The sequence below is a fragment of the Gopherus evgoodei genome, chromosome 7 (assembly GCF_007399415.2).
Source record: "Gopherus evgoodei ecotype Sinaloan lineage chromosome 7, rGopEvg1_v1.p, whole genome shotgun sequence".
NCBI classification, from domain to species: domain Eukaryota; kingdom Metazoa; phylum Chordata; order Testudines; family Testudinidae; genus Gopherus; species Gopherus evgoodei.
In genome coordinates this window covers 70,278,723-70,305,495 of record NC_044328.1, presented here as the reverse complement: position 1 = coordinate 70,305,495, position 26,773 = coordinate 70,278,723, and the positions used below count along the sequence as shown (strand labels likewise).

At 43.4% G+C, this 26,773-nt stretch overlaps 1 protein-coding gene across 6 annotated transcripts in view; it reads right to left on the bottom strand.

Annotated features, from left to right (window-relative positions):
• The window catches only part of FRMPD2 (FERM and PDZ domain containing 2), a 128,811-nt gene that overhangs the window by 16,303 nt on the left and 85,735 nt on the right, over nucleotides 1-26,773 (bottom strand). For 4 of the 6 annotated variants that reach the window (XR_004001343.1, XM_030570380.1, XM_030570377.1 and 1 more), the window contains exons 34-42: nucleotides 24,691-24,728; nucleotides 16,684-16,770; nucleotides 16,161-16,225; nucleotides 14,302-14,463; nucleotides 12,507-12,675; nucleotides 11,448-11,536; nucleotides 10,208-10,237; nucleotides 9,037-9,110; nucleotides 7,203-7,321 (exon numbers count right to left, since the gene is read on the bottom strand). Coding sequence is in view for 5 of the 6 variants with exons in the window: in XM_030570380.1 (XP_030426240.1) it covers nucleotides 7,203-7,321; nucleotides 9,037-9,110; nucleotides 10,208-10,237; nucleotides 11,448-11,536; nucleotides 12,507-12,675; nucleotides 14,302-14,463; nucleotides 16,161-16,225; nucleotides 16,684-16,770; nucleotides 24,691-24,728 (833 nt within the window). In the remaining variant the exon portion in view is untranslated. Of the gene's footprint in view, nucleotides 1-7,202; nucleotides 7,322-9,036; nucleotides 9,111-10,207; nucleotides 10,238-11,447; nucleotides 11,537-12,506; nucleotides 12,676-14,301; nucleotides 14,464-16,160; nucleotides 16,226-16,683; nucleotides 16,771-24,690; nucleotides 24,729-26,773 lie in introns of those variants that run through there. The other 2 variants (XM_030570378.1, XM_030570381.1) reach the window with 2 other exon arrangements.

Genomic DNA, 26,773 nt, shown 5'->3' with positions numbered 1-26,773 from the left:
GCTGCAACAGGGACCCTGGCTGGCAAGGGGCCAGCGGCCGGAACCCCAGAGCAGCAACTGAGTGGCTCAGCCCACTGCCACTTTGGGGTTCTAGCCGCTGGCTCCTGCCAGCCAGGGTCTCAGCCCGCTGCCAGCCTGGGGTTCCTTCACCCAGGCCAGCAGCAGGCACTGAGTGGGACCGGTGGCAGGATCCTGGCTGGCAAGAGGCCAGCAGTGGGAACCCCAGAGGTTCCTTCACCCAGGCCAACAGCGGGCGCTGAGTGGTTGTAGCCCTACCTGAGATAGGTGTCCCAATTTGAGACTGTGGTCCATTGAGCACATGGGTAAATGGTTAAAAATCCTGCATAAATGTCAAATATTCTTACATGAAACACTGCTACTTTAAAGAAATATGAAGACTCACATTTGCTCTATCTGAACTTTCGTGCGACAATACAGTGAGTCTATGTTCAGACTGCTCGTGACACTGGAACCAGAGTTGCTGGGGTGAGTTACTCTGTGGCTTGTCTTTATGAATGTGGTCTGCATATACTGAAATTGAGGGACCCTGCCTTGATTTGCCCTAATATTTCAAGGCTAGGTCATGACTTGGACTAACTGTGCTGGGGAGTAAATACTGTTTACACTTCTGTGTGTGACTTGGGGTCTAGATACACAGAAGTTAGTAGCTGCTGAATGCTCATTTACTGTCCCAGCCCAGACCAAGAGAGAGGGCAGTAGGCAGGGATGACTTATACCCTTCTGTGTCTAGTGATACATGAGGCAACTCATTTTTCCCATTGCTGTCAATCTGGAGTAAGGTGTTTGACTCTATCATAAATTGTCTCCATGATGGCAGCATCCTTTTCAATTGTCCTACCATAGGTCATTCCTTGTCCTCCACACTTTCTCTTCCTTCCAGGTGGAAACCAGTCTAAGATATACTTTGTTTTTCTGCCATGGGATGGCCTGATGACACAGAAGCCATCTCTGCCTAACTACTGAGTCTGCAGTCTGCTGACTCATTCAGCACAGCACTTCCACATTGGTCACACAATTTCTCCAATGAATTCATCTCAAACAATACTTGTGACATGCATTCAGTTCCCTGCCACGTTTCTGAGGTATACAGTAGTGTTGAAAGGGAAATAGCATTGTATCGCCTCCTCTGACTCTTCCAGATGCTTGATAAATGGGTAAAGCATCCAAAAGCTTTACTGATTCTTGACTTCACTTCTTCAGTGAGCTGGCCGCTAGCAGATATTGCACTTCTTTGATAGACAAAGTCATCCACTCCTTTGTACTCTTATCAATCCGCCTGCATTGACAGCATTCTCTCCTATCTCCATGGCCTTGGTCTTCTGCTTACTGATACAAAGCCTCATTTTAGCAGCATCTGCTTTTATGCTCATAAAAAATCTTTTCATTCCATCCAAGTTGGTAGCCAATATCACTACATTATCTGCAAAACTGAAGTCTCACAGCATCACACAGTCTATAACAATGCAGAAGAGAAGCAGGGGGTCGTACGCAACCTTGCCTTACGCTAGAAAGTATCTTAAACCATTTGGCGTCTCTGCTTTGTGTCCAGATGCAACACAAAGTTTTTATCAAAGTAATTATCTTTGCTGGAATTCCCTATTGTCTCAGGATCTTCCAGAAGGCTTATCTGTGTACACTATCAAATGCTTTCATAAAATCAAGTGGGCAGGAAATGGATGATGTTTTGGCTATGTGCCCCTATGCACCAGTCAACAGAGCTGAGCCTGCACTGGGCGTGTCATACTCTGCTGCTGGTAAAAACCACCCATCAGCAAATCACTGCTTCTGCAGAGGAAAGGGAAGCTGAGTGGGAATTATACTTTATAGCAGTGTCTCTGAGATACTCCCGGAGTGGCGCAGCTAGGAGTCATGGGGACTAGTAGGTCAAAGTGCACCAGGGAACTTTTAGTGTGTGGTAGGTAGCGTGGTGTCCACATGGATAGTTAGTGCATGGCATGCTAGTGAGCTGCAAATTTACATCCTAGCTTGCAATCAACTAAGTGTTCATCTAACAAGCCCTCAATCATCACCATCCCTTGCTCAAGGTATTCTTCTTCATTTGGGATAGGAGCAATTGAAATTCTCACAGGACAGATAAGGCTGAGTCCTGCTGTGAGTAGGGGGTCTTCTGAGGCCTTTGGAGAGAGGTTCAGCCCTTGATGCATCGAAGGATTTAACTTCAAGTGCATGAGCAGTCCCATTGATTTCAATGAGATCACTCACACGCATAAAATGAAGCATATGTTTAAGCGTTGGCAGGACCAAGGCCTTACATTAGAATTGGTTCTTTTCCCCTTTCTTTGTTTCCTTCAGTAGTCCCTGTTTGTGTTTTTGGATCAAGTTTTCAGGTCCTCTTGTAACCCTGAGCATTAAAAGGCCTAGTATGAATTTTGTAGCATTGTACTGGAATTCATTTCAGTGCTTCTCCACACTTTGTGTGATATTGTCTTTCTGGTGAATTACTGTATTTATCCTTGGAAACGAATTTAAAATGAAGATGAAAAAATTCATGCATAACTTGTAACTCTTCCATTGTGCCCATAGAACCTTCCCTTTTGCATTAAATAAATCATAAATGTAATAATTCATCATCACTTAGAGTCTTTAAAGTAAGACTGGATGTCTGTTTAAAAGAACTGCCCAGAGGTTCTGCTAGAGTATTCACCTTTGCAGCAGGAAATAATTCCCTGCACTGCAGGAATCAATGATGAGATTCTCTGGCTTGCGTTATACACGAGGTCAGACTAATTGATCTAATAGTCTCTTCTGGCCTTAACCTCTATTACATCTCTTTCAGTAAAACAATGTAAAGAACTGGCTAGTGTGAATGTGTACCACTGCCCCCTAAGTGACAAAATCAAGATTGCAAGTCGAGGTGATTAAATAGGGTATAACTGAATTTGTTCAACAAACTATCAGAAGCCTGCATCCCAAGAAAGGGGAAAAAAATCATAGGCAGGAGTGGTAGACCAAGCTGGATGAACAAGCATCTCAGAGAGGTGATTAAGAAAAAGCAGAAAGCCTACAAGGAGTGAAAGATGGGAGCAATCAGCAAGGAAAGCTACCTTATTGAGGTCAGAACTTGTAGGGATAAAGTGAGAAAGGCCAAAAGCCATGTAGAAAGGGAATTAAATTTCCTTGTGCAAAGAGAATTAAAACCAATAGTAAAAGGTTCTATAGCCATATAAATAAGAAGAAAACAAACAAAGAAGGAAGAAGTGGGACTGCTAAACACTGAGGATGGAGTGGAGGTTAAGGATAATCTAGGCATGGCCCAATATCTAAACAAATACTTTGCCTCAGTCTTTAATGAGGCTAATGAGGAGCTTAGGGGTAATGGTAGGATGACGAATGGGAATGAGGATATGGAGGTAGATCTGAGGTAGAAGCCAAACTCGAACAACTTAATGGGACTAACCTGAGAGGCCCAGATAATCTTCATCCAAGAATATTAAAGGAATTGGCACATGAAATTACAAGATCATTAGCAAGAATTTTTAATGAATCTGTAAACTCAGGGGTTGTACCATATGACTGGAGAATTGCTAACATTGTTCCTATTTTTAAGAAAGAGGGGAAAAATGATCCGGGTAACTACAGGCCAGTTAGTTTGACATCTGTAGTATGCAAGGTCTTAGAAAAAATTCTGAAGGAGAAAGTAGTTAAGGACATTGAGGTCAATGGTAATTGGGACAAAATACAACATGGTTTTACAAAAGTAGATCGTGCCAAACCAACCTGAACTCCTTCTTTGAAAAAATAACAAATTTCTTAGACAAAGGAAATGCAGTGGATCTAATTTACCTCAGTTTCAGTAAGGCATATGATACGGTCCACATGGGGAATTATTAGCTAAATTGGGAAAGATGGGGATTAATATGAAAACTGAAAGATGGATAAGGAACTGGTTAAATGAGAGACTACAACAGGTCATACTGAAAGATGAACTGTCAGGCTGGAGGCTGGAGGGAGGTTACTAGTGTAGTTCCTCAGGGATTGGTTTTGGGACCAGTCTTTTTTAATCTTTTTATTACTGACTTTGGCACAAAAAGTGGGAATGTGCTAATAAAGTCTGCGGCTGACACAAAGCTGGGAGGTATTGCCAATACAGAGAAGGACCGGGATTTCATACAGGAAAATCTGGATGACCTTGTAAACTGGAGAAATAGTAATAGGATGAAGTTTAATAGTGAAAAGTGCAAGATCATGTATTTAGGGATTAACAACAAGAACTATTGTTATAAGCTGGGGACATATCAGTTGGAAATAACAGAGGAGGAGAAGGACCTCGGAGTATTGGTTGATCACAGAATGACTATGAGCCACCAATGTGATATGGCCATGAGAAAAGCTAATGCGGTCTTGGGATGCATCAGGCGTGGTATTTCCAGTAGAGATAAGGAGGTGTCAGTATTGTTATACAAGGCACTGGTAAAACCTCATATGGAATACTGTGTGCAGTTCTGGTCTCTCATGCTTAAGAAGGATGAATTCAAACTGGAACACGTACAGAGAAGGGCTACTAGGATGATCCGAGGAATGGAAAACCTATCTTATGAAAGGAGACTCAGAGAGCTTGTCTTGTTTAGCCTAACCAAAAGAAGGCTGAGGGGAGATATGATTGCTCTCTATAAATATATCACAGGGATAAATAAAAGGGAGGGAGAGGAATTATTTAAGCTCAGTACCAATGTGGACACAAAACCAAATGGATATAAACTGGCCATCAGGAAATTTAGACTTGAAATTAGAGGAAGGTGTCATAACTGTCCTACTCAGATGTGAACCTTAGAGTTCAGAACATGAGAAGCTAGCATGAAACCTCCAAACTTAATTACCAGCTTGGATCTGATATCGCTGCCACCAGCCAGAAGATTCCAGTGTCTGGCTCACTCTGGTCTCCCCAAAACCTTCCCTGGGGGACCCCAAGACTCAGATTCCTTGAGTCTCACAACAAAGGGGAATAACCCACTTCCCTTCTCCCTCTTCCTGTCCAGGTGTTCCCTCCCCAGGTTCCTGGAGAGATATACAGATTCACGCTCCGTGAATCTAAACAAAGGGATTCCACCCTCTTTACCTCCCCCCAGATTTCCCCGCCCTGGGTACTCTGGGAGATTCCCTGCTTCAAGTCCTTGAAACACAAGTACCGAGAGATCTAATCTCTCTTCCTCCTCACCCAGAGGGTACACAAAGTCAGGCTTAGTAAATCTAACACAAAGAGATTTTCCCCCTCCCTTCGTTTCTTAGCCTTAACCAGTGAAAAACACTCAAACAGGTCTTAAAAAGAAAGCTTTATATAAAAAGAAAGAAAAAGGACATAAAATGGTCTCTGTATCAAGGTGACAATATACAGGGTCGATTGCTTAAAGGAAAAAAATGAACAAACAGCCTTATTCAAAAAGAATACAATTTAACACATTCCAGCAACTACACACATGTAAATACAAAAAAATCAATATAAACCTATTGTCTTACTATCCTTGTACTTACAACTTGGAAACAGAAGATTAGAAAGCCTGAAGATAGAAAGATCACTCTCAGAGCCGAGAGGGTCACCGAACCAAGACAAAGAACAAAAAACTCACACCCAAAACTTCCCTCCACCTAGATTTGAAAAAGTCTTGTTTCTTGATTGGTTCTCTGGTCAGGTGTTTGGTTCCCTTTGTTAACCCTTTACAGGTAAAAGAACATTAACCCTTAGCTATCTGTTTATGACAGAAGGTTTCTAACCATCAGAGGAGTGAAGTTCTGGAACAGCCTTCCAAGGGGAGTAGTGGGGGCAAAAGACATATCTGGCTACAAGACTAAGCTTGATAAATTTATGGAGGGGATGGTATGATGGGATAGCCTAATTTTGGCAATTAATTGATCTTTGACTAATAAATAAGCCCAATGGTCTGTGATGGGATGTTAGATGGGGCGGGATCTGAGTTACTACAGAGAATTCTTCCCTAGGTGTCTGGCTAGTGAGTCTTGCCCACATGCTCAGGGTTTAGTTGATCACCATTTTTGGGGTCAGAAAGGAATTTTCCTCTAGAGCAGATTGGCAGAGGTCCTGGGGGTTTATCACCTTCCTCTGCAGCGCAAAGCACAGGTCACTTGCTGGAGGATTCTCTGCACCTTGAAGTCTTTAAACCACGATTTGAGGACTTTAATAGCTTAGTCATAGCTTAGGGCAGTGGTTCCCAAACTTGTTCTGCCACTTGTGCACGGAAAGCCTCTGGTGGGCCAGGCCAGTTTGTTTACCTGCCACGTCTGCAGGTTCAGCCGATCGCGGCTCCCAGTGGCTGTGGTTCACTGCTCCAGGCCAAAGGAAGTTGCTGGAAGCAGTGGCCAGTATGTCCCTTGGCCTGCACAGCTTCCGGCAGGTCCCATTGTCCTGAAGCGGCGAACTACAGCCAGTGGGAGCTATGATCAGCTGGACCTGCGGACACAGCAGGTACACAAACCGGCTTGGCCCAGCCCGCCAGGGGCTTTCCCTACACAAGCGGTGGAACAAGTTTGGGAACCACTAGGTTAGGGGGCTGATACAGGAGTGGGTGGGTGAGATTCTGTGGCCTATGTTGTGCAGGAGGTCAGACTAAACAATCATAATTGTCCCTTCTGACCCTAAAGCCTATGATTCTATGAAATGGAGTGACATTATTCAAATCAATTAGGTAATTAACTTTTTCCCCTTTATTTGCTCAGTTTGTAGATCTGGTCAAATCATATGCAAATATAAACGAGGAGTAATTGATTCAGTAAATTTAATTACATTGTTCAACTAATAATATCTCCGTTGGCCCAGCTCTGGTCATAGACCCTGTAGTGCTAACAGCAAATGGCGATTTCTCGTTAGCTCAAGTTATGAGGGCCTGTACTGTTGGAGCAGGACAATCTAAGCTCTATTCCTGCCATTATCATGAAGTTCCAATGGCCATAGCATGCAGCATAATGATGAAAGTTGTGTTCCAAGAAGCCACAGGTGGGATAGATAGAGAGGGCCTCAGCTAGTGTCCTACTATTATTTATATCAGTGTAGCATCTAGGGGCCCTACTTACAGACCAGTAGTGGTAGCACTGTACAAACACAGAATAGACAGTTCTGGAATGGATCTAATTCTATCGAGCTCATTAAAGCTATACTGGGACTCTGGGTCAGTATGTTAAAGAAAAGAGAGAGCCTTTCACACGTTTACCTCTGGGTAGAACGGAAATCCTCCGGGACACTTCATCTTCCTCACTCATCCAGCTGTCAGTCTCAGACTCCTGACTGTCTGTTCTAAGGCTGCTCTCACACCTGGAGTATTTCTGTGATCTGTAAAGCAACATTCAGTTAACATCCTAGCTGGGAGTGGGAGCCACCACTACAGTGAAGGCTGCATAAGTGTTTGAGTTCTAAGCTCCTTTTTAAACCATTCAGCACTTTCACTAACTTTCCGTTTTCAGGCACTGGCACGCGTTTTGGATGTCACAAGTCCCCCGCAGCAAAGGGTCTCTTTGTCTGTAGCAGTGTCTGTAAATACAGCAGCTAAAAGTATCTGCTGTTAACTTTATGGAGCTTAATTTTAAAAGGCTGAGGAGACCTTATATGTAAATCCAAACAACTCTTTAACAACAGTTAAAGCATGGTAAAATTATGAGCAACTGAAAATAGAGTCTTATAATAGAAGAAGTGTTAACCTATCTTAGCTAATAGGCAGAGCTGGTAGGGCTTCCTAAAATAAATATCCCCCAGAGTGTTTTACAGCATGGAACAGAGATAGCCATGAATAGAAAGTCCTAATCCAAACACTGCTTAACTTTGGAAAGTCTGGATCTGAATCCGAACTTTGAGGCTACTTTTAACTCTTCAATGGGCCAAACCAAAACCCCAGATGTAAATCACACTAAATTTTGGGAAAGTTTGAATCCAGATCCACACTTTTAGCTGGAACTCAGTTCCAGTGTAAATGGTGTATTCCATGTATGTTGAAGTCTTTAAATCATGCTGTGAAGACTTTAGTAACTCAGCCAGAGGTTATGGGTCTATTTCAGGAGTGGGTGAGGGTCTGTGGCCTGCAATGTGCAGGTGGTCAGCCTAGATGATCATGATGGTCCCTTCTGCCTTTAAAGTCTATGAGTCTAGTACAGAACTAAACATAAGAAATGTTAGCTCATCTTGAACTACAACAGTCCACAATGAAACAGCACTAGCAGGTCACAGCAGGGTCACATTCTCATCTCTTAACTACACAAAGACCAATGCAAGATACAAATATTTGTCTTCTTTATCATAGCTGTTAATTTCAAACAGAAAAAAACAATTCTTATGCCTTTAAGTGCAAGAAAATCACACACAATGTCTTTCTCTGCTTGTATGAGGGATGGGCCCCCTACTGATCTTGTGAAAAACACAATCTACCAAACTTTCTATCAAAATTGCAGCTACATACTTTTGACGGTTATGAAAATGGCTGATTAACATTTTCTTTTCCAGTTCACGTCCATGTGTGTCTGCTGGAAAGTGGGGCCAACTATTTATTCAACCATATGAACTCATTTTTCTGTTTGTGAATTATCCCCAAATAGACTTATATCAATGGGCTGCTCAGATGAACTAATTCATTATTCATGATCTCTGTCATGGGGAATTGTTTCGGATCACAGATTCCATGACTTCCAAGGCAAAGCCAAGCAGAACCAGGGACACCCAGCAATGTCAATGGCAGCTGAGTGCTGAGCATGAAAATCTGACCACCTGGTGCTGCACACACAACATAAATCTTAAGATGATTTTTGTAAGAGTACAATACGCCTTGATGTTCTTGTCCAAAATTCCCCCTCCCATCACTGTTGGCGAGGGGGGCTTGTTGGCATCCCCATTCCAGAGGTAGCTGCATTTCAAAAGTGCTGAATAATTATAGCTTGGGACTCACTATGGGATGGATGGTGCTATATATATCTATGATATTAGGATTGCTCAAAGAAATAGAAGAACAAACTGGCCATGCTGTACATTGTCATGGATTTTTATGTGCTGGAAAGACTGACCTGTCTGCATTTGCCTCAAACTCCAGTTCAGTTGATTGACTTTGCAGGAAAGAACTGCATTTACTTTCTGAATCCTGTGGAAACAAAATAAAACCATAATGAAAAATTAATGGGAGAAAGCATTGAGAATATCATTAATTTTATCGATAAATTTAATTCTTATCTGACAAAAACATGTCCCTTGTCAAAGCCAGAAAAGGAAAATGGAAAGTTTCCTAGTTAAAGATACATGCACAAATCTCAATTTAGCATTGCAGGACCTACTCAGCGTAAAAAGTCTCTTCAGCTGTATTTGCAAGCTCCACAACAATCCAGACAACTCTGTACAAGTGCACATCCTAGCATGCGTCATTGAGATCTGGAGGGATCCATATAAATTATTCCTCTCTGCTCTCACAATGAGAGTACAGTCACATACAGGATTTACGATCCACGCCATGCTCTCTGTCTCCCATGTACTATCTTAACTGGCAGCAGGAAGCACCATTGGATGAGCATGAACTACTAGCAATAACTTGCTTTTTATCCCAGGCACAACAATGCCAGCTGTTAGTGGCACGGAGCAGCTGGTCTATGGAAGGAACACTTGACTGGCAGAGAAAGCAGACACTTGATTGCTCTCCAGATGGAGGATAGAGCTTGCGTATTAGTGGCTGATTGAACAGTTCCAGAGTGATAATTGGGTTCTGCATTTAGATTATGATACAGAACGTCTGCCTTTATCACATGCAAATTGCTCCTTCTCAATTGTAACGTATGAGAGAGATTTACATAGATTTCAGTTCAGGATGGATTTATTCTCATTCTTTCCCTAATTTGTATTTCAGATGCAATCAGAAAACCATCTTTGCATGTTACAAAGTATAAACTGTTGAATCCCCAAAAGTACCTCTACAAAAGTCACCATCTCTGTCTTATTGCCATATATTCAGGCTTACTTTCCCTCATCAGAAATGCAAAAGAAGCATGAATTCAGTAATCCAATTTTTACACGTATGGACCAAATTGAGTGGAGAAAGCCATGGGGATTTTTGTTGGTCTCTAAGCAGAGAGAAGATATTTTTCTTTGCTCCTTTATTCATCCATTTTTCTCAGTACTTTGTCAGTTTCCAAAGCTACCTGTTGGGAGCAAATGGCAGCAGTGGTTTTGAAAGTTAAGCATATACACTACCTGCTTGAAGAAGACTGGGCTCAAGACATGCTGAAAATAACCAAGAATAAGACATAATTTTTAGGCTGTCATTCAGCAAAGAACTTAAATGTGGGTTAAATACTAAGCATGTGCTTTGCTGAGAAGGGAGGGACTTAACCATATGCTTAAAATTAAACAAGAGCTTTAATATATTGCTAATTGAGGATTTTATTTTATTTTGGGGCATACTTATTTGCTAGATCATACACACAGCATAAGTGTGAGCCTGTATTTTAGCGATTTTGAACAGTTAAGTTCCAATCTTCATTCTAATCCTTTGCTCAAAACTTTGTCAAACAAATTCCTCCAACTCTGAAATTTTCTCAGCTCGATTCAACTCAAAGATACCTTTTTTTTTTTTTTTAAATATGAGTGAAATTGGTTGAGCTATTTTTTTTAATCATTTGAACATGGAAAGCATTACATTTTGGTCATTTTTTTATCAGCTATTTTACAGCTGTATAACTAAAATATGGCTGAAGCTACAAAACTTGGCATATTTGGTAGACCTTGCTGAGGCTTAGAAACCAACAGGGGCGGCTCCAGGCACCAGCACTCCAAGCGCGTGCCTGGGGTGGCAAGCTGCGGGGGGCACTCTGCCCGTTGCCGCTAGGGTGGCAGGCAGGGTGCCTTTGGCAGCTTGCCTGCGGAGGGTCTGCTGGTCCTGCAGCTTCGGCGGACCTCCCACAGGAGGTCTGCCGAAGCCGGGGGACTAGTGGACCCTCCATGCTTGGGGCGGCAAAATGTCTAGAGCCGCACCTGGATACCAAACTAAGGAAGTTAAGTTTAGCTGCTTCAAAGGCAGCAATTGGAGGTCAGTAAGGTGCAACTTTTTAATATGTATTTCATTAAAAAAATGACGTTAAAAGAATGTTAAGGTTACAAAGTCAAACATTCAGAAGTTAGGAAATGCCAGAATAAAGGTTGTCCCTGCAATCTGAATTCAGCCCCCTTGTGTATCTATTTTATGAGACAGTCTTTATTTACAGGATCACATACTATGTTTTTTCCATATGACCCCTGCCTCAATACGGAGCTAACAGTTCTGCCTATGATAGCCCATTCCCTTCAGCATGGTTTATTGCTTTATTAGAATATGATCCTCCCCAGAGGAGTGGCCCATTAACTGATTTCTCTTCATTTCCCCAAACCCATGCCAATGAGACACATGTAAACAGGTCACCAGGTAATGTCTAGAAATTCCACTCAGGCTCTTCACCTTGCTGCACATCTGGCTGGATTCCTCTTCCCCTCCTCTGAAAGTGAATGAGTGCTCAGCTTCTAGGTTTCCCTCGCTATCTTGTTCATCTGAACGCAAGAGAGTGAGAGCAAAGAAAAAGGTCTTTAGACTTTGAAAGGCACATTCCTCCTCTTCTGTGCAGTGTGACACTGGCAGCTGGGCTGTTGACATGGAAAGCCCATCAGCAGAGAGCTACACAAGCAGGCACTAGCTGTAAACCCTCCAGGCTTCGGGCAAGTGAGCTTCTGGCTCCTCCAACTAGCAGATACAGGGTGCAGTCCTACCCGCACTGATGTCAATGGGAATTTTGCCAGGGACTTTGTGGGAGCAGAATTCCCCCAGGCTGTATATCTGGCAGCTCTTCCCCATCTGCCCCACTTATCCCAACTCCCACACTGGAGATGAGAGGGGAACAGGTCATCTCTTCCTTCCAGGCCAGCACCTAACACAGCTTCCGAGCCCTGTGGAGAAGAGACTTTTAATGTGACTTGTAGGGCGACAAGTCACATTAAAAGTCGCCCTCAGCCTGACACTCAAAAGGACCAGAAAAGAGGGGGGAAAACATAAACCAGCTGCTCTCTATATCTAACTCCAATTCACAGGAGTCACCTGAGGGCCATGTCCCTCATGATCAGCCTAGCCTGATGGCCCCCCGTCCCCATCCGTCCTGCCTCATTCCACCACTGCCGCCAACTGTCACACCCTCTGGTAGAACCTTCTCCCTCGGTCTCTGTGACATCGCTGGCTGGCACCCCCAGCACCCAGCTTGGGTGAGAAACTTCTCCCTACCTGGCACACCGGCAGTACAGTCTCGGCAGCATTAGGGGAAGGATGGGCCAGCACTTAGAGTGCAAGCAAGTCAGAGCAGAGAATCAAGGGCAGTGGGCCCAATTTTACTCTCATTTACAGTGGTGTAAAGCAGGAGTGACTCCTTTGAAGTCAATGGAGCTATACTGATGTCGCCGAGAGCAGAGTTGAACCCAAGCACACAAACTGCCTACTTTGAACATGCAAGGAGTGGATCGCGCTAATGCTTACCCGACTGGGCTGTTGTGCTCTGGAGGGAAGACGTATCACAGTGGCTGCCTGAATAAGCCCAATGCAACGCCGTGCTTCGGCAGACAATGAGCTGAACGGTGCCTTGAGCCTTGCGTAAGAGGTCGATCACTGTATTGCGCGTCAAACCAGACACTAAATCTCCATTCACCTGGAAAGCACACAAAGACAAATGCCTTTACAGTCCTGGAGCAGAAGGGTTTCATATTGCACACTGGCACGAAGCATGTGTGCACACCTCCCCCGCAGCTCAATTGGCTCTGATTGTCCACATCCCCTTCACTGTTAATAACTCAGTAGAACCTCTCTCCTAGATAGGCCTTTGTACAGAGCCGTACCACCAGACTGCCACCACCCTCTAGGAACTGATACATTTTCAGTTTTCCATGTTTTACCCCTTTATCCAAAGGAAAGAAGAGAGAAAGGGAGCTGTGGAGATGAAATATGAACAAGAACAAATTTGGTGATTTGGGATTTTTTCAGCTTTCTGTTAAAAAAGAGGAAAATTTGGGGAAGAAAAACAAAACAAAGTCTGCAAACGTTCAGTTTGGAGCAAGAGGCCATTTTCTGCTGGAAATGCGTGACCACTTCTTCAGCGACCCACCCATGCGCTCCCTGGAATGCCCTCCTGCATCCCTCCCAACCTTCCTGGCAGTCGGCCCCAGCCCAGACAGGAGTTCCCCCCATTCTTGACTCCTCTGTCCTCAAGATTGCTCCCTCTGTGAAATCCCCACCATTTCCTCTCTCCTCCCCACACTTGCCATCCCCAGCCCTGCCCCCCAAAAAAGCCTGGCACTAAGCAGGGGGGAGGAGGGGAGAAAGGAGGAGAAACCACAACTCCTGCCAGTGCTGCCCCTCCTGGCATGGCCAGACTTCTGCTCTGTAGTCACTCAGCCAAGACTGGGGTGTGGGGGGAGAGGGGAAGAAGCCAAGACAGGCAGGGAGTTGAGCTCTGCAGAGAGAAACCCCAGCAGGGGACAGAGTGACTCCAACAGGCAGCAGGCTGAACTGCAGCTGCATTCCACCTACCTGAGCCCAAGGACATGTTGCTCCACAAAGCAGCTTCAGACTTTCCTCTTTGCCTCACTTCACTGCCTGACCGCCTCCCCCCCCCCCCCCCACCGACTCTTCCCGCAGCCAGCCAGAAGTTAGAGAGGACACAGATACCACAACTGCCTCATAGGCTGGAAGTTGTGGAGGGCAATGTATCTCCCCTTCCCCACAATTCTGCCTATGCCCATCTCTCTGGTATCTGGATCTCTGTCAGCCTGGCTGTTTAATTAGCTATTATCATTACAACAGCTGGCATTTGCAGTCTCTGCAGAGAGTTGCTCAGCATTTTGGTCTGGGGTTTTGCTGACTCAAGCTAATTCATTAACAGAAGCCACTACAGAGAGGCCAGCTGATCTGAGTCATGTCAGAAGTAGGCTAATCCTTTTCCAGAAACTAGCAGTCTAACGCGGGCAATAGCATAGATACGCCCTCTCTGCAGTAACTGGTGCCTGCCCTTACGGGAAGCACTATATCTGGGAGTGGGGATCTGCAGGGTTTTGTAGATGAGGAAGCTCAGCTGCAGCCAGGCTAGCATCTCCCAACCCCCGAGAGCCTTCCCAAACTTTTAATATTTGCCCAGGCAGGTGGCAAGTCACGGGAACCCCCATTATGATCTGATTACAGTGATCATGTCCAGTGTTTGGTTATGATCGCACGGCGTAACACAAACTCTCCCTAAGCTTCCAGGGAAAATCTAGACCAAAGCAGCGAAGCCAAATGTTACCTTTAGTAAGATGTCACCCACTTGAAGCCTCCCGTCAAGATCAGCGATACTTCCTGGGCTGATGGCTTTAATTAGGATAGCCCGGCCATTTCTGCCACCTACCAGCGCAAATCCCAGGCTCCTGTTGGCTGTTTTCTCCAGCTCAATCTTAATGATGCAGTCCTGCAACACAGAAGGGCTCTGTTCAAAATGGAGCTAAGTCAGGAGCCAAATGAACTGACAGTGATCGTGACTGGAAATTCCTAATGTGCCCTTCATCCTACAGGATACCAATGGGCTTTATAATTTTCACTCGATGATGGTATAAATTATAGGGCAAATTCTTCTCTTGCATAGACACACAAAGGGACTTAAATGGCAGCTGCACACACGTACCAAAGAGATGGTATGATAGATATTTCCATTAAAAATAAACTTATTAAAAACAATGAAAGTGTCTTGAAGGGAAATCCCACCCACATAAACCCTTCAAAGCAAGAAAATGTCTAGTTCAAGTGTCCTTCTTTAAAAGGTCACATTTCACTGATGGGTAAGTCACATATACCTCCAACATATACAGTAACAAAATCCACAGCCTCTCCACTGGACTATAATGCAAAACCTTAGCCTCAGCAACACCACTATTCATGTCTGTTAGGCATTTGTGCACCAGTAGATAGTATGGTGAGTTACTTTCACAGGCAAAAGTTTGAGGTCAGAGTTAAGGTTTAGGTAGGCAAACTTATATCAAGTGCAATGCCCTGGAAATGTTTAAATTTTGTCCCTGAAAAATATGTAGAGTACATTGATAATGAGGCACATTCTCTAACATTTGTGGCAATCTGTTCCACTCCAAAAGACAAAGAATTGCTCTTCAGAAATATTTGAATGAGCTACTCAGATACAGATGATGATGATGCAGGAGCTGAGATTGAGATGATGTAGGAGAATCCAGTGAGTGGGGTGGGGGGCGGGAGGAGGTAAGCTTCATCAGAAGCAGGGAAGTCATTCCAATTTCCCCTTGAGTTTGGTGGTTGAATTTTAACAGGAGGCTCCCAGAAGCCCCCTCCAGCAAACCACCAGCTGCATGACACTAGCAAATACATTGCCATAAAAATTCCACCCTCAAAATGGGCAAGATTAATTCCAAACCACTTTGCAGTCCTGATATTTTTGCAGAAATGAGTATCTGCAGTCAGACGTGGGAAATGTTGTCCATTTCAGTGGGAAGACTGATTTTCCTGTGAATACACATTTCTAATCTGGAAATTCAAAATTTCAAATACGTAACCTCTTCTGCTAGCAAGTCAGACTATATTTTTAAGATAAAGCCATTTTGGATCAAAAATATTTGTAAAATTCCACAGTTTAACAATTTCATACTGACATACAGAAATCTCATGTTCCAAGGAGTTCTGGGGACTCTCACACTTTGAAGGTGTTTCACAGCCCTAGTTACATTCATTTCCGCAGAATTACCAGCTGTACTGTTAAATCTCTAGTGTCTGTGCCATTTTCCTTCTCTGTTCGGGCTCGATCCTGTGAGGAGCTGGAAACACTAAACTCCTTGTGAGTGCTCCCAAGAGGGCACTGTGTATGATCAGGGTTTTTTATACTACAGAGCCAGTAATATAGCAATATTACACATAGAAAAACAGCAGTAAAGGGACCCAGTCCTGTGAGCAGCTCAGCATCTTCAAGCCAGTGATCGCTCTGCACCTCACAAGCTATGGCCCTCATGGAATATGCTTACACTTGCAATGGAACAGAAGATAAAGCAAATACATTCAGTGTCACTGTAGAAAATCCCACTGCCAAAATCTGTATCGAGAGCCTTCTGCTCAGCAGGCTGCCTTTCACTTAATAAAACGATGACTTACCTCATAATCTGCTGAGGCAGATGTGCTTTGCTCAACCCAAACACTTTCTTCCTCTGAGTGCTTTGCTGTGAGAAAACAGGATGGGTTCTTACAAAGCTGCATTAGCGGTACGTTTTACAGTGTAACACTGGACATCGCACTACTATTAGACATAACGCAAGTTATTTTTATTTTCACAAGCAAAAGACTACCACCAAAAACTCTCTGCACGTACACCGTTTGCTTGTTCAGTTCCACTTCTTGAGCTGTTAACTGAACCCTGTGCCTGTCCTCTACTGTCCTTTTACCTCCCACATAGCAGTTTCCCAAGCAACCCCTAAAGCTGCACAGGGTCGGAAACATCAGTTGGACAATCAATAATGTACAAAAATGTTCTCTGATACTCCAGGGGAGGCCGTTTTGCTTACTAATAATTAATCTTTTCCATTCACAGCCAGAAGCACCTCAGATTTTCTTTTTCTTTGAAAGAGATGGCATGAAACATTACAAAGCTAGATTGAGAAATGCCAAGTAATTTCCTTACTATGTTGATGGGGTAGATGTTGTTCTTGGAGACTCATGTTTTCATTTGAGAGAGATACTTTGACTTCCTCTGGCACAGCAGGTGGCTCTAAAAAACAAGTGTGTAGATTTGCTATAGCTGATAGGCACCCTGCTAAATTTAATGTATCTGAGAGAGTGCAGACTAGGGTTTAGATTAGCCAACTAGTTGCCAGGACTTCTGGATTCTAATCTCAGCTCCAGTACTCACTCACTGTATGACCCTGGATGAGACACTTGGGGTATGTCTATAATGCAATGAAAAATCCTTGGCTGGCCTGTTCTAACCAACTCAGGCTTGCATGGGGTTTGGGCTGCAGGGCTGTTTCACTGCAGTACAGACTTCGAGGCGCAGGCTGAAGCCTGGGCTCTGGGACTCTGCGAGGTGGGAGGGTCCCAGAGCTCAGGCTCCAGCCAGGGGTGTCTAATTGCTGTGTAGACAGAGTCCTTGTCCTGTGCTTAAGTTTCCTCATTTGCACAGTGGTATAATTAATACTTGCATAACTCACGAGTATGTCATGCAGTTTAATCACCATAATTAATGTTTTTAAAATGCTGACAACAAGCACAGGGCAAAGTTAATGTTGTCTTTGGTGACTGCGGTCAAGTCGGGTCAATTTGCTAAGGGAATGAATAGTATGTTTGTGAGTGTATATGTGAAAAGGCAATGTATGTAGATATATAGCTTTACAGTACACTATATTTCCTAAAAAAACAAGGAGGAGTCCTTGTGGCACCTTAGAGACTAAAAAATGTATTTGGGCATAAGCTTTTGTGGGCTAAAACCCACTTCATAAGATGCATTGAGTGGAAAATACAGTAGGCAGGTATAAATACACAGGCTAGTCGTCGCTTACAGACAGCCCCCAAACCTGAAGCAAATACTCACCAGCAACTACACACTAACCCAGGAACCAGGCCCTGCAACAAACCCCGTTGCCAACTCTGTCCACATATCTATTCAAAGGATTCCATCACAGGCCCTAACCACATCAGCCTCACCATCAGGGGCTTGTTCACTTGCACATCTACCAACATGCTATATGCCATCATGTGCCAGCAATGCCCCTCTGCAGGTATAATGGCCAAACCAGACATCTCTATGCAAAAGAATAAATGGACACAAATCAGACCTCCAGATTTATAACATTCAAAAACCTGTAGGAGAACACTTCAATCTCACTGGACACTGAAAAACAGACTTAAAAGTGACAATTCTTCAACAAAAAAACTTCAGAAACAGACTCCAATGAGAAATTTAGAATTGGAATTAATTTGCAAACTGGACATCATCAAATTAGGCCTGAACAAAGACTGGGACTGGATGGGTCACTGCAAAAACTAATTGTCCTCTGCTGATACTCACACTTTCTTGTCAACTGTTTGCATTGGCCTCATTAGCACTACAAAAGTGATTTTCCCTCTCTAGGTATTCACCCCTTCTTGTCAACTGTTGAGAACAGGCCACTTTCACCTTAACTGAATTGATTTGTTAGCAGTGACTCCCCACTTGGTAAGGCAACTCCTATCTTTTCATGTGCTGTGTATTTATACCTGCCTACTGTATTTTCCACTCCCTGCACCTGATGAAGTGGGTTTTAACCCACGAAAGCTTATGCACAAATAAATTTGTTAGTCTCTAAAGTGCCACAAGAACTCCTCGTTGTTTTTGCTGACACAGACTAACACGGCTACCAATCTGAAAACTATATTTCCTGTTCCTTTCTGGCTTTGAGTTTTGCATTATTATCCCTTAGCAACTTTCACTGGCTTCACTATGTGGGTTTTTTATGTTTGAATTATATAAGCAATAAATGTTCTATTGTGTTATTATGGAACTCAAATAATGTAAATTACTACATTCATAGGCCAGAAGGGACCACTATGATAATCTAACAAACATCCTTATAACACAGGCTATAGGACTTCCCTGTAAAAATTCCTGTTTGAAATACAGCAGATCTTTAAGAAAAACATGCAATCTTCACTTAAAATTTTTCTCTGATAGAGAATCCAGCACATTCTAAGGTAAATTGTTCCAGGAGTTCCAATTGTTGACACTGTTAAAAAATTGCATATTATTTCTAATCTGAAGTTTTCTAGCTTTAACTTCCAGTCATTGGATTTTTTACACTTCTGGCTGCTCGATTAAAGAGCCTTTTATTATCAGTTTTTTGTTGTTCATGTAGGTACTGTGATAGACCCAGACCAGTGTGGTACAGGAGTCTGGTAGAGGGCAAATATACTGGTCACTGGATGAGTAGTTTTCTTTTCCCTGAGTGACCAGAGCAGGGGCTGCACTAGAGTAATCAGGAACCTGCTAGGACCAATTCAGGCAGACAGGCTGATTAGATCACCTGCAGCCAATCAAGGCAGGCTAATCAGGGCACCTGGGTTTAAAAAGGAGCTCACTCCAGTCAGGGAGGGGGGAGCCAGAGGAGAAGAAGTGCGTGTGAGGAGCTGGGAGCAAGAGGCACAAGGAGCTAAGAGTGAGAAGGTGTGCTGCTGGAGGACTAAGGAGTACAAGTGTTATCAGACACCAGGAGGAAGATCCTGTGGTGAGGATAAAGAAGGTGTTTGGAGGAGATCATGGGGAAGTAGCCCAGGGAGGTGTAGCTGCCATGCAGCTGTTACAGGAGGTACTATAGACAGCTGCAATCCACAGGGCCCTGGGCTGGAACCTGGAGTAGAGGTTGGGCCCAGGTTCCCCCCAAACCTTGCAACAACTGATCAGATACAGGAGGAGTGACCCAGACTGTGGGGAAGATCACTGAGTTGAGCAAATCTGCCAATAAGCACAGGACCCACTAAGATAGAGGAGGAACTTTGTCACAGTGCTTATAGACTGACCAAGTCACCACTGAACCTTCTCTTTCTTAATCTAAAGAGATTGAGATCCTGAAGGCTATCATTATAAGGCATGAGTTTCCCCCTGAATCCTTTAATCATTCTCATGGCTCTTCTCTGAACCTTCTGCAATTTACCAATATCCTTCTTACATTGTGGCCACCATCACTGGACACCAGTGGTCGCACCAGGGCCAAATACAGAGGTAATAAAACCTTCCTACTTCTTCTCAAGATTCCCCTGTTTATACATCCAAGGATTGTATTAGCGTTTTTGGCCATGGTGTTGCACATAAGGAAGGTGTTACCTTGTCAACACAATAAATGCACTGAGAAGCAAATTATTATTATTTTTAAAAGGGCTTTGCTAAAAAGAATCATTTGGGATTATAAAAAGAATATGTAATCAAGGAGATGAAATTTACTGCGCCTTTGTGTCACTTATCATCACAATAATAAATCTATGGAAAGAGAATAACTGGTTTTGAAAGGGTCCTAGGAAAATTCATGGAAAGCTAGAGTCTCACTAAGATGAATGAAATATGGGCTGGTGAGACACTTTGCTCCAGAAGTGACTTTTTCAGGCCTTCCTCATATGGATAAAGATTTCAGGTAGCCAATCAGGTATCAGAAACATTATCACTTGACTTAGGCCTCACCTACATTCAGGTTTTGCATCAATTTACCTAAAACAGTTGAAAACCAGATTTGGTTACATCCATGCAGCTCCCTAGTGCAGATGCAATTACAGTGCTAAAAAGGGATTTATAACAGCACAGTTTGTTTCTTTTTTTCTATCATTGTGGTTACACTGGTGCAGTGTAGACAAGGCCTTAGATGACCAATCACATTGTGCAACAGTGAAGTATGGATAGAAAATAGTCAAAACAGTCTTAGTGAATCGTTTGCAATCAACCCAGAGACTAAAATATGTTTGCAGAAAACTTCCATCCAAACTGTCTGAACAATGAACAAATTCACTGAAATCTGAGCATGGAGAATTCAAACATGGGTTAAATTCCCTGAACAAATTATTCTTGGCCAATAGTTAACCAAGTTCTTTTGGTAAAATGCTGTGTAATTCTGTTCTCACCGTGGGTGTGATTTTAGTAGAAATAATAAATTAAAAGTGGTATTTATCCATTGCATATTTTAAAAAGCAAAGTATCAACATAGGCATGTGGTTAGTAAGATGAAGGCAGCTGGGAGATTAAGGGAGTTCACCAGCGAAGGAATGCAGGTAACTAGGGTTGTTGTTTTCCTTCCCTTAACTTGCAGATACTCTACAAGGAAGAAGTCACAATAGGAGGAAAATGGTGTGCTGCTAACACCACTGCTAGCTCTTCCTTTGCCTGCAGGGGGGCCCTGGCCAAATAGGTGTCCTCCTGACCCTGGCAGCTTCTATCCAGGTCCTTGTCTTGACTTGCTGGGAATACAGCCTGCATGTTCCTGCCAGTGAAAGCCAGGCATGAGGAACCACCTGGTGTGAGAGGTATCTATTGCTGGAGTCCCTCAGGAAGCAGGTAAGGGAGCTGCAGGAGGAGATGGTATATCCGTGTAGCATCCAGGAGCATGAGATGTCCAGGATGGAGGATGTTAGCTGACTACAGATTGCTACAGCAGCACCATAGAAGGAAGGCGCCTCTGCTGGATGGAGACTGGCTGCCGGCAGCCTCAAACAGTAGACAGTGCTCCACCCCCATCCAGGTTCCCCATCCTTCACAGTCAAGAACCAGTATGCTGTACTGGCAATAAGCAGTGAAGGGCAGACCCCAATGGCTGAAGAGAAGGTGCCACCTGCCCCCAAAGCTGAGAGGGTCATGGCCATCAGACCCAAGAGGAGGAGGCATAGGGTGCTTGTGGTCTGTGACTCCCTTCTGAGGGGGCTGGAGACATCCATCTGCTGACCTGACATGAAGTCCCAGGAAGTCAGCTGCCTGCCTGGAGTCCACATACAAGACATTATGGAAAGGTTATTGAGACTCTGATCCACTGATCCTGGAAACATTATCCCTCTAACCAGTGCCTCATGCTGCTTATCCACATGGGCACTAATAAAACTGCCAGGTACGACCCTGAGCAGATCAGCAGTGACTACAGGGCTCTGAGGGTGAGACTGAAGGAGTTGGGGGTGAGGCTATGTTCTCGTCCATCCTCTCAGTTAAGGGTAAGGGCCTAGGCAGGAGCACACATCCTGAAGATGAATGCATGGCTGTGCAGATGGTGTCGACAGGTGGGCTTTGGCTTCCTTGACCATGTGATGCTGGGAAGAGATGGAGTCTGCCTGACTAAGAAGAGGATTAGCATCTTTTGACACCAACTTGCCAACCTTGTGAGGAAGGCTTTAAACTAGGTTCAAAGGGGGGCAGATAAACCCATAGATAAGCACAAAAAGGCGACTTTAACAAAGGGTTAGATGTTGGGGGGGGAGCAGAAATTTTTTTTAAAATAGAAGTCATGAAAGCAATAACAAGGAAATCATTGGGGGAATCTGCTCAACATCTTAGATGTCTGTATACAAATGCAAGGAGCATGTGGAATACACAGGAAGAACTGGAAGTATTAGTACACAAGCTAAATTATGATTTATTTGGCATCACAGAGACTTGGGGGATAAATCTTATGACAGGAATATTGGCATAGAGGGGTATAGCTTGTTCAGGAAGGACAGGCAGGGAAAAGGTGAGGAGGTGTTGCACTGTACACCAAGAATATATTAACACTTGTTCTGAGGTCGAGCAGGAGGGGAGAGGCAGAGCAGTTGAAAGTCTCAGGGTAAAAATAAAAGTGGAAAAAGAGAGATGTCATCATGGTAGGAGTCTCCATCAAATCAGGAAGAGGAGGTGGATGAGGCATTTCTAAAACAACCGCAATATCCAAAGCACAAGACCTGCTAGTAATGGGGAACTTCAGCTTCCCAGACATCAGTTGGAAAAGTTAGAGAGCAAAATACAAATTTTACAGTAAGTTCTTGGAAGCTATTAAGGACAAATTTTTTATTCAGAAAGTGGAGGAAGTAGCCAGGGAGACAGCCATTTTAGACTTGCTTCAGACCAACAGTGGAATTGGTTACAAATCTGAAGGTGGAAGGCAATTTGGGTGAAATTGATTCTAAGGAAAAGCAGAAGCAAAGGCAGCAGAATAAGGATAACAAATTCCAAAAAGCAGACTTTAATAAAACTCAGAAAACTGGTAGGTAAGGTCCCAGGGGAAGAAAGGATAAAGGAGAGCTGGCAGTCTCTCAAGGAGACAATATTAAAGACAAACTGCAAACTAACCCTGTGAAAAGGAAAGATAGGAAGAATAATAAGAGACCAATATGGCTCCATCGGGAGCTGTTTAATCACATGCAAAACCAAAAAGGAATCATACAAAATGTGGAAACACAGACAAATTGCTCAGAGGGGAATAAAAGAATAGCACAAGCATGTAGGGACAAATACAGAAAGGTGAAGGCACAAAAAGAATGACACCTAGCTAGGGATGTAAAAGGTAATTAGAAGAGGCTCCTTAAATACATTAGGAGCAAGAGAAGAGGAAGGAAATTGTAGGTCCTCTACTTAGTGGGGAAGGAGAGGTAATAACTGATGACATCAAGGTTTTTAATGCTGATTTTGCATCAGTCTTCACTAAAAAGATTACTGGTGATCAGACACTCCACACAATTAATTTAACAATGAGGGGGAAAGAATGCAAGCCAAACAGGGAAAGGACAATTTCAAGAATATTTAGATAAATTAAATGTATTCAAGTCGGCAGGGTCTGATGAAATTCATCTTAGGGTACATAAGGAACCAGCTGAAGCAATCTCAGAACTATTAGCAATTATCTTTGAGAACTCATGGAGGATGGGTGAGGTGCCAGAAGATTGGAAAAGGCAAACATAGTACCTAACTTTAAAAACAGGAACAGAGAGGACCCAGGGAGTTATAGACCCATCAGCCTAACTTCAATACCTGAAAAGATACTGAAACAAAGGATAAACAATCTATTTGTAAGCACTGAGAGGACAATAGGATTAGAAGAAATAGTCAGCATGGATTTATCAAGAACAAATCATGCCAAACTAACCTAATTTGATTGCGTTACAGGCCTAGTGGATGGGGAGAAGCTGTAGAGATGCTATATCTTGATTTTAGTAAGGCTTTTGACAGACTCCCGCATGACAGTCTCATAAGGAAACTATGGAAATGTGATCTAGAAGAAATTACTATAAGGTGGGTGCAAAACTGACTAAAAGACCATAATAAAAAAATAATTATCAATGGTTTGCAAACTAGGAGTGCGCATATAGAGGGGTTCCACAGGGGTCTGTTTTGTGTCTGGTACTTCTCAATAGTTTCATTAATGACTTGGATAATGGAGTGGAGAGTCTGCTTATAAAGTCTGCAGATGACACCAAGCTGGGAATGGCTCCAAACACTTTGGAGGACAGGATTAGAATTTAAAACCACCTTTAGAAATTGGAGAATTGGTCTGAAATCAACAAGATGCAAATCAATAAAGGCAAGCGCAAAGTCCTGAATTTAGGAAGGAAAAATCAAATGCACAATTACAAAATTGTAACTGTGTCCAGTTCTGGGTGCCTAATTTGAGGAAAGATATGGACAAATTAGAGAGATTCCAGAGAAAAGCAACAAAGATAACAAAAGTTTTAGAAAACCTGTTTTACTTGGAAAGGTTAAAAAACTGGGCATGTTTAGTCTTGAGAAAAGACGACTGAGGGGTGACTTGATAACAATCTTCAAACATGTTAAGGGCTGTTCTAAAGATGATGGTGATCAATTGTTCTCCATGTCCACTAAAGTTAGGATGAGAAGTAATTGGGCTTAATCTGCAGCAAGGCAGATTTAGGTTAGATATTAGGAAAAACTTTCTAACTCTAAGGGCAGTTAAGCTCTGGAACAGGCTTCGAAGGGAGGTTGTGGAATCCCCATCACTGGAGGTTTCTAAGAACAGGTTGGACAAACACCTGTCAGGGATGGTCTAGGTACTTGGTGTACTTGGTCCTGCCTCAGTCTAGAGGATTGAACATGATAATCTCTTGAGGTCCCTTTCAGCCCTACATTTCTATGAGTCCATGATTCCCACATTCAGGTCTGTACTGTGAACCCATAAATAAAAATATAACTAGCATTACTTACTATTCTGCTGCTTTGTGGGAACCACTGGATTGCCATTTCTGCCAAAAAAAAGAAAATTTTCTGAATGCTAAGAATTCCAGACCTTGCAATGCAAGTATGAGTACTATATGTTTAAAAGGCATATAGTTTAGTAATATTTTTTACATCTGTACTTTCATTATTGTTGTTTTTAAAGTCGTGTTTTTATAAAGAACTTACCGTTAATGAATGTATAGATTCTTATTCCATATTTATCCAACATCAATACTCCTTAATCATATATGTTTGAGAAAGAAAGCACCTGTTATATATTGTCTGCCCCAATGTAGAGACATCCACAGAGCATTTGGTTAAATCCAACCTCAGTTCCCCATCTGTAACATGTGGATAATAACCTTTCATTTCATTTACCCTTTGTTTGGCTTGTCCATTTACATTGAAGGCTCTTAAGAACAGGTGCTGTCTCTACGTATATAAATGTGCATCTCAGTTGGGGCCTTTAAGTGCTATTATAATACAAATAGTGGATAATAATTAATTATTCAAGCTTAATGGAAATCCTATTGGACATACAACAGACTCACTAGTCAGCTCTTTAAGCAAGATAACTCTTTTTGGTGTGTTTATATTATCTGATTTTCCATCTGAGATGGAGTTGTTTCGGGGTATCATGCTATAGGGGTCTCAAAGTCCTGATCATTGGACCATCTGTGGCCCGAGAACCTCTTCACTGCAGCCGGCAGAGGAGAGATACATGCAGACACACTGCCAGCAATGTCTGCTGCAGGCACCGCTCCCTGCAGCTCCCAGTGGTTGGGGGAGAGGGACAGAAATACCATCACTAGTTGCCGGGCAGAGTCAACCATGGAGGCAGCATCACTAGTCGCCAGGCAGAGTCAGCCATGGAGGCAGCATCACTTTTTTCCATGTTTTTTCCATAAACATGTCAAAATACGGAACATGGCTATCTGATGCACACCTTGCTGCAATCCTGAACGTTTCAACTGCTCAGTCACTGGGGCCAAACATCAACAAACTGACAGAACTGAAGCATTGCCAGGTGTCTGGCAAACACTAAAACTCTCTTGCAGGTGAAGAATTGTACACAGTTATATGACAGTTTTATTATTTCTAAGAAATTCAAAATAAAAAATACAATATAAAATGTTTTCTTTTCTGAACACCATCTTCAGTGACATTATTGGCTCACTTAGGAGGATTTGAGGACTGGCACTGGCCTTAAGGTACATTGAGTTTAAGACCTCTGCTATTGCCTGTGCAGGGCTTCATTGAATCAGGGACCAAAATAAATTCAAAGTGCAGTCAAGACCTGATGAGAGGGGTGTGTGCCACAGTTTGAAAACTTCAGTGCTAAATAAAAGGCAGAAATCTGGGAGAGTAAATGACCCCACGTGCCTCCCCCTCCATTTTTCTGCCCTTGCAGCTTTGCAACCAGGGCAGCTTCCCCTCTCACCCTGCCCTGGTTACATCCCTAGTCCAGCTGCAGCATAGGAAACCACAGAAGTGTAAAGTCAGGTCTTGGCAAGTATACAAAGGAGTAAATGCTTTTTAATTACATTTTTAGGTGGGCCTGAACAACCCATGACTCAGGGTAGTTACAGGGCCAGTGCTTCCATTTAGGCGACCAAGGCAATCGCCTAGGGCGCCAGGATTATTGGGGGGGGCGGCATTTTGCCGGGGGGATGGCAGGCGGCTCCGGTTGACCTGCCGCAGGTGTGCCTGCGGAGGGTCCGCTGGTCCCATGGGTCCGGTGGACCTCCCGCAGGAACGCCTGCGGCAGGTCCACCGAAGCCGCGGGAGCAGCACAAGAGGCGGCGAAATGGCCGTGCACCTAGAGCGCCAAAAACGCTGGCGCCGGTGCTAGACAGTTAGACCCTGATCTCACTTGTTGAGTCTCTACAGATTGGTTTTTATTTCAGATCTTGTACTATTTTCTTTGTTTTTAAGCATTTCACTTCACCTTTAAGAAAAGAAGGCAGTAATTTTAGATGGTTGGGGTCACTGAGTTTGGTTTGCACCTGCTAAGAGCAGAAGCAGAGGAGAAATTCCTCTCGGGCCCCATTTACTGCATCTGTAAGATGCT